The 7,911-nt window shown below is 44.4% G+C and overlaps 1 protein-coding gene and 1 non-coding gene across 2 annotated transcripts; one reads left to right on the forward strand and one right to left on the reverse strand.

The window, feature by feature from the left end:
* The first annotated feature begins 1,684 nt into the window (after window positions 1-1,684).
* Window positions 1,685-2,401, forward strand: LOC148545573 (uncharacterized). The gene has a single exon (XM_088499066.1). The coding sequence runs from the start codon at window positions 1,685-1,687 to the stop codon at window positions 2,399-2,401; it is 717 nt and encodes a 238-aa protein (XP_088355192.1).
* A 4,141-nt stretch (window positions 2,402-6,542) lies between these two features.
* LOC148545574 (small nucleolar RNA R71) lies at window positions 6,543-6,650 on the reverse strand. Its single transcript, XR_015902102.1, has one exon. It is a non-coding gene; the product is annotated as a small nucleolar RNA R71 (small nucleolar RNA).
* Between the last annotated feature and the right edge of the window lie 1,261 nt (window positions 6,651-7,911).

A 7,911-nucleotide genomic window follows, 5' to 3' on the forward strand; every position in this document is an offset into this window, starting at 1 on the left:
TGTTGCAAGTATTCCATAGGATCTCGCGTTGGGAGGAATCGGAACGGTGTATTACTCGACGAGCGTGGCTGGAGTGCTACGGAATTCCTTTACATGCATGGGCGCCGGAAACGTTCAAGAGAATAGGAGGGCAGTGGGGCAACGTGGTCCAGTGTGATGTAATGACGGGGGAAGGAGCATCGTTTGAAGCAAGGAGGATTCAAGTTGAGACGGGGGTATTCGATGTAATCCGAGAATGGATGCAAATTGTTGTTGGGAAGACGGTGTTTGAGATCTTTGTGAAGGAGGTAGAACCACAGGAGGGCGGTGCGGTCAGCATGGGGAGAAGCAGAAGTGTCTATGCGGAGAATGAAGTTTCTGGCACCGCTGGCACGGCCATGAAGAAGGGGGAGGGTAGTTGGGACCCGGCGGCGGAACTGGTTACTGGTAGGCCTACGGAGGCTGAGCACGGTGAGGACAGAATAGTAATCTCTGATGTGTTATTGAATGATGTGGACGTTGCCTTTTTGAAATTCAAAAAGGATACGGTTGTACCGGATTCAGCTAGTACCAAGGACGGTGAAGTAGCGGGTTTGAAGGGATGTGAGATAGTTCATGAGGGGGAGTCGGAGAATACAGTCACGCAAGTATGGGGAGGGGTGGGAGGAGTTCATGCAAAGTGGGCTGATCCATTTGGTACGACTAAAGAGGCCCATCCGGATTGGGACCAAGCTGGGACACGGTTGGAGTATTGTAACAGTATGGGCTCGCATTCAATTGGCCCAACACCAACTAAGAACGGAGGGGGGAGGCTGACCGTAAGGGACATGAGTATTGAGAGGGAGCCTGTTGTTGGGCTGGGCCAGGATGGCCTCCTAACTAAAACGGCGTATGGTTTTCTTTCCATTGGAGGCCACGACGGGCCGGGCAGCCTGAGGATCCGGAGGGATCCACGGGAGCTGTTTGAAGCGGCGCCGATGGAAGGTTTGCGAGGGTTGGGGTGCTCACCAGCGGAGAAGGATCTTGAGGCGAGAGGGTTGCCGCTTAAACTCGGGGATCCGTCGGTGGATAAGAACCCGCAACTAGAGGAGATGGTGGGGGGCGGAGGCCCGATCGATGGGGTGGGAGTTGAGCTTGATGGGGGAAGGGTTGCGCAGGAGGGGACGAGAATCAGCGCGGCAGTCCACCGGCAGGAGCAAGGGGCGCAGGATGGGATAAGTGAGGCCGGCTTGCACGATGAGGGATCCCAAGCGGGATTGAGCTGCCTAATGGGGAAGGATGGTACCTCGGGAGCACAGGGAAACGCAGTGAGGGACGTCCCGGAGGTGGCTGCCTGTGGCAATGCCCGGGGGGCAGGAGCAGGGGCTAGGCTGGGCACAGTTAGCCATTTAGAAGGCGAGGGGACACAGGAAGAGCAGCGCCAGGAGAATCAAGCAACCTGGGCATTGGCTGTGGAATCAGGAGCGGTTTTATGCGATGAGGAAGAAGATATTATGGCGATTTTGCAAGCACAAAATGAAGAAATAGCAGCTAAGAGAAAACTGGCGAAGCAAAAAGAAAAGGCGAGAAGGAGTCGACCAAAAAATAAAAATAAGGTGAGCAAATCTTTATTTAAATGATTGTGAGCTGTTGGAATATTAGGGGGTGGAGGGGGGACGGTAAATTAAGCATGCTGAAATCTTTGAAAAATAAATATAATTTGAACATGTTGGGATTGCTTGAAACAAAAAAAAAAGTGATTACTAAATATGAGGTTGCAAGGCTTTGGGGATCTAGTACTGCTGGTTGGGAGTTTGTGGAATCTGCAGGAATGGCGGGGGGTCTGCTATTAATTTGGGATGAAGGAGTGTTTCAAGTAGATCAAAGGTATAAAGGTGAGTGGTGGCTGTGTGTTGAAGGCGTTTTAACAAAGACCAACTTCCGATGTGCTTTCTGTTTGGTGTACGGGGCGCATGGGAGGGAGGCAAAGAGGGGGGTGTGGGAGGAACTGAGCTATGTGGCGGGGTTGTGTCAGATTCCTTTCTGTTTTCTCGGAGACTTTAATGAAATTTTACAAGTAGAGGATCGTAAAGGAGCTACTAGCTTGATGGCGTCATCGGAGGAATTTAAGGAATGGGTGCGAGACATGCAGTTGATAGATTTGCCTCTTACTGATAGGAAGTATACATGGTTTAGGGGGCGTTCCTGTAGTCGGATTGATAGGGTGATGGTTAATGTTGAATGGACTGAGGTGTTTCCGGATATTAGGATTAAGGGTGGCCCAAGGGGATTGTCTGATCACTGCCCAGTGATCATGGAACTAACAAGAGTAACGGGGCCCCCTAGACCATTCAGAAGTTTAGACGCCTGGTTTACGCATGAGGGATTTCTGAGAATGGTGAAGGATGAGTGGCGAAGCCTCGGAGAAACGCAGTTCCCGTGAAAGCTGAGGGCTCTAGCAATACAACTGCGGCAATGGCACAAGGATAACTTCCGGGACATGGATAAGAGACTCATGAGGTTTGAGGAGGAGCTCACCAAGCTGGACAATTCAGTCAGTGATGGAGTTTATGATGGTACAACGGAGGCTAGAAGGAAGGCGCTTGTGAGCTTTTGTTCAAAATGGTATATTAGAAAGGAAATGCACTGGAAACAGATGTCTCGGTCTAAGCATGCTGCAAACATGGATAGGAATACCAGATACTTTCATAACATTGCTTCGGCCAGAAAACGGAATAACAGGATTGATGCTCTGATGTTACATGGAAGACTTGTGCGGAATCAGGCGAGAATAAAAGGTGCGATTAGAGGGTTCTACAAGGATTTATATCGACAGGAATATGTTCCAAGGATTGGAATCAGAGATGGGTTAGTAAAGTGTATCCATAGGGATGAGGCTGAAGCTTTAGAAGTGATGCCGAAAGATGAGGAAATTAAGGAGGCTGTGTGGGACTGCGAATCTTCCAAGGCCCCAGGGAGTGATGGGTTTAACATGAACTTCATAAAGAAATGCTGGGATGACATTGGGCCGGAATTCACTGCTGCGGTAATGGGGTTCTTTCAAAGTGCGAAATTGCCAAAGGATGTCAATGTAACGTGGGTGACACTAGCCTCAAAGTTTGAAGGTGCAAAGGAGGTGAAGGATTTTAGGCCGATTAGTATGGTGGGGTGTGTGTACAAAGTGATTTCGAAAGTGTTGGTGCACAGGATGCGATCTGTGATGTCGGGACTGGTTGGAGAGACTCAGACTGCGTTTGTAAAGGGAAGGAAAATTCATGATGGTGCACTCATAGCCTGCGAGACGGTTCATTGGCTGAAGACTCAGAAAAAGTCAGCAGTCATTATCAAACTGGATTTTCAGAAGGCCTATGACAGAGTGAGATGGGATTTTGTTGACATTGTGCTACAGAAAATGGGTTTCGGCCAAAAATGGAGGAGCTGGGTGAAGGAGTGTGTTACTACGGCCACCATGGCAGTCTTGGTAAACGGGGCACCTTCCAAGCCATTCAAGATGGAGAGGGGACTAAGACAAGGGGACCCACTTTCTCCATTGCTATTCGTATTAGTTGTAGATGTGTTGCATAGGATGTTGGGGGAGGCTGTGAGGAATGGCCGCATTGCTCCACTGCTGGTAGGGGGAGATCTTATTGAACTGTCACACCTACAATTTGCAGATGACACTATTTTATTTTGCCCGCCGGAGACTGAAACAATTGTAAACTATAAGAGACTGTTACGGTGCTTTGAGTTGATGTCTGGGCTGAGCATTAACTTTGATAAATCGAATCTGATATCGTGAACTGTGAGCAAGGATGGATTGATCAGGCATGTGGACTGCTGGGATGCCAACAAGCTTCTCTACCGGTTAGATACTTGGGAGTTTCTCTAGGTGCGAATCCGCGCTTGGTGAAGACTTGGAAACCAATCATTGATAAGGTGGAACAGAAGCTGAGTTTGTGGAAAGCCAAGGTTTTGAATAAATCAGGTAAGCTGGTCCTTATCAAATCGGTGCTGAATAGTCTCCCCATCTACTACCTTAGTCTATACAAGATGCCGAAGGCGATAGCGGACAAGCTGATTGCTTTACAACGGAACTTTATGTGGTGCAGGGAGAACGGGAACTATGGTATACCTATGGTAAAGTGGGAGATCGTTCAAGCTCCAAAAAAGGTTGGGGGATTGGGGGTTGGTGATGCAGTGCTGAGAAACACAGCGCTTCTGTTTAAGTGGTGGTGGAGGTTTTCAAAGGAGGATTGCCCGCTGTGGAAGAAGATTGTGTGTTCGTGTAATAAGTTGAACCCGGATGTCATGTTAGCAACTCAGCCTTTACCAGTAAAGGGTGGCCCTTGGAAGGACATATGTCAGCTGAATATAAAAGAACCGCGGATTCGTGATAAAGTGGTAAGTGGACTGGCAATGGAAGTAGGCAATGGTATGCAGACTCGATTTTGGGAAGATAACTGGGTTCAAGGTGGTACTCTGAAAGGAAGTCATCCGAGACTCTACTCTATTTCCAGTCAGCAAGGACTTGTCATCGGGGAGTGTGGTTTTTGGGATGGGCTTGATTGGATTTGGAATTTTCAATGGAGGAGGGCACTGTTCCAATGGGAGCTGGAGCTTGTCAATCAACTGCATGAGAGGTTAAGGCCAGTGAGGTTGTCATCAGGTAGGGAGGACAATGTGGTGTGGAAGTTTGAAAATAAAGGTATTTTCTCTACTAGTTCTGTGATCCAGGCTATACAAGCGGAGACATTATCAGCTGAGATAACGAGTTATAGCTTCACGAGTTCCATTTGGAAAGGTTTCGTCCCTCCGAGAATTGAGCTCTTTGGGTGGTTTGTGCTAGTGGGTAGAGTTAACACCAAGGAGCGGCTGACTAAACTAGGAGTCAACATTCTGGGGGATAGTATGTGTGTACTGTGTACCAAGGAATTAGAATCTGTTGAGCATTTATTCCTTAGGTGTGAGGTAACATGGCAGGTGTGGTGCAAGTGGCTGAGGTTACTAGGAAGGGAGTGGGTGATTCCCGAAACTGTTAAAGAAGTGTTTGAGAGTTGGCATGGAATGCATAATAGACAACAGGGGAAGAAGATGTGGATGTCAGTGTTCTTTGCAGTGATTTGGAACATCTGGTTGGAACGGAATGCACGAATCTTCAAGAATGCAAGAGCAAGCCTGGAGGTCATACACACAAGGACGTTGATGAGCTACACGGAATGGAGTGGTGGTGATCCTGGGGGAGGATGAGAGCACTGGGGATAGTAGGGGTTGGTTTATTTGTTGGTAGCTGGTTATGTGTCTTCTTTTTTCTTTTATTTGCTCCACTTTAATGTGTTGAGCTTCCTTTGTTTCAAAAAAAAAAAATCATCATCAATTAATGTTTTGATTCAAAAATTTCAAGTTTGTTACTTACTTGTTAAGAAAGATTCAAACTTTAAGTTCTAGAATCATATCTTGTGATTTCTTGTGAATCAAGTCATTAATTGTGATTTTAAAATTCAAATCTTTTTCAAAACTAATTTCAATCATATCTTTTCAAAAATATCTCTTTATCTTATCTTTTTCAAAATTTGATTTTAAAATATCCTTTCTAACTTCTTATCTTCTTATCTTTTCAAAATTGATTTTCAAATTTGTTTCAACTAACTAACTAACTTTTTGTTTGTTTCTTATTTTTTTTCAAAACTACCTAACTAACTCTCTCTCTTTAATTTTCGAAAATATCTTCCCTCTTTTTCAAAATTTCTTTTTAATTAACTAATTATTTTAATTTTTTGATTTTAATTTTTGAATAATTACTAACCTTTTTCAAAAACTATTTTCGAAAATCACTAACTCTTTTTCAAAAATTATTTTCGAAAATTCTCTCCCTCTCTTATCTCCTTCTATTTATTTATTCATCTACTAACACTTCATCTCACCCAAATTCGAACCCCCTCTTCCATCTGTGTTCGAATTTTTTCTTCCTCTTTTCTTCTACTCACACCGGGACCTCTATACTGTGGTAAAAAGGACCCCTATTATTATTATTTTTCTGTCCCTCTTTTTCATATGAGCAGGAGCAAAGACAAGAATATTCTTGTTGAAGCAGATCTAGAACCTGAAAGGACTCTGAAAAGGAAACTAAGAGAAGCTAAAATACAACAGTCCAGAGACAACCTTTCAGAAATTTTCGAACAAGAAGAGGAGATGGCAGCCGAAAATAATAATAATGCAAGGAGAATGCTTGGTGACTTTACTGCACCTAATTCCAATTTACATGGAAGAAGCATCTCCATTCCTGCCATTGGAGCAAACAATTTTGAGCTGAAACCTCAATTAGTTTCTCTGATGCAGCAGAACTGCAAGTTTCATGGACTTCCATCTGAAGATCCTTTTCAGTTCTTAACTGAATTTTTGCAGATATGTGATACTGTTAAGACTAATGGAGTAGATCCTGAAGTCTACAGGCTCATGCTTTTCCCTTTTGCTGTAAGAGACAGAGCTAGAGTATGGTTGGATTCTCAACCTAAGGATAGCCTGAACTCTTAGAAAAGCTGGTCAAGGCTTTCTTAGCCAAGTTCTTTCCTCCTCAAAAGCTGAGTAAGCTTAGAGTGGATGTTTAGACCTTCAGACAAAAAGAACGTGAATCCCTCTATGAAGCTTGGGAGAGATACAAAGGACTGACCAAAAAGTGTCCTTCTAACATGCTTTCAGAATGGACCATCCTGGATATATTCTATGATGGTCTGTCTGAATTAGCTAAGATGTCATTGGATACTTCTGCAGGTGGATCCATTCACCTAAAGAAAACTCCTGTAGAAGCTCAAGAACTCATTGACATGGTTGCTAATAACCAGTTCATGTACACTTCTGAGAGGAATCCTGTGAGTAATGGGACGCCTATGAAGAAGGGAGTTCTTGAAATTGATACTCTGAATGTTATATTGGCTCAGAATAAAATATTGACTCAGCAAGTCAATATGATTTCTCAGAGTCTGAATGGAATGCAAGCTGCATCCAACAGTACTCAAGAGGCATCTTCTGAAGAAGAAGCTTATGATCCTAAGAACCCTGCAATAGCAGAGGTAAATTACTTAGGTGAATCTTATGGAAACACCTATAACTCATCATGGAGAAATCATCCAAATTTCTCATGGAAGGATCAACAAAAGCCTCAACAAGGCTTTAATAATGGTGGAAGAAATAGGTTTAACAATAGTAAACCTTTTCCATCATCTACTCAGCAACAGACAGAGAACTCTGAACAAAATACCTCTAAGTTAGCAAACTTAGTCTCTGATCTATCTAAGGCCACTGTGAGTTTCATGAATGAAACAAGGTCATCCATTAGAAATTTGGAAGCACAAGTAGGCCAGCTGAGTAAAAGGATCACTGAAATCCCTCCTAGTACTCTCCCAAGCAATACAGAAGAAAATCCAATAGGAGAGTGCAAGGCCATTGACATAACCGCCATGGCCAAACCTGTAAGGGAGGTTGAGGACGTGAATCCCAGTGAGGAAGACCTCCTGGGACGTCCAGTGATCAATAAGGAGTTTCCCTCTGAGGAACCAAAGGAATCTGAGACTCATCTAGAGACCATAGAGATTCCATTGAACCTCCTTATGCCATTCATGAGCTCTGATGAGTATTCCTCTTCTGAAGAGAATGAGGATGTTACTGAAGAGCAAGCTGCCAAGTTTCTTGGTGCAATCATGAAGCTGAATGCCAAATTATTTGGTATTGAGACTTGGGAAGATGAACCTCCCTTGCTCACCAATGAACTAAGTGATCTGGATCAACTGACATTGCCTCAGAAGAAACAAGATCCTAGAAAGTTCGTAATACCTTGTACCATAGGCAACATGATCTTTGAAAAGGCTCTGTGTGACCTTGGTTCAGGGATAAACCTCATGCCCCTCTCTATAATAGAGAAACTAGGAATCTATGGGGTGCAAACTGCTAAAATCTCAT

Source organism: Arachis ipaensis, chromosome B9, assembly GCF_059453495.1.
Source record: "Arachis ipaensis isolate K30076 ecotype BB chromosome B9, ASM5945349v1, whole genome shotgun sequence".
Taxonomy (NCBI): domain Eukaryota; kingdom Viridiplantae; phylum Streptophyta; class Magnoliopsida; order Fabales; family Fabaceae; genus Arachis; species Arachis ipaensis.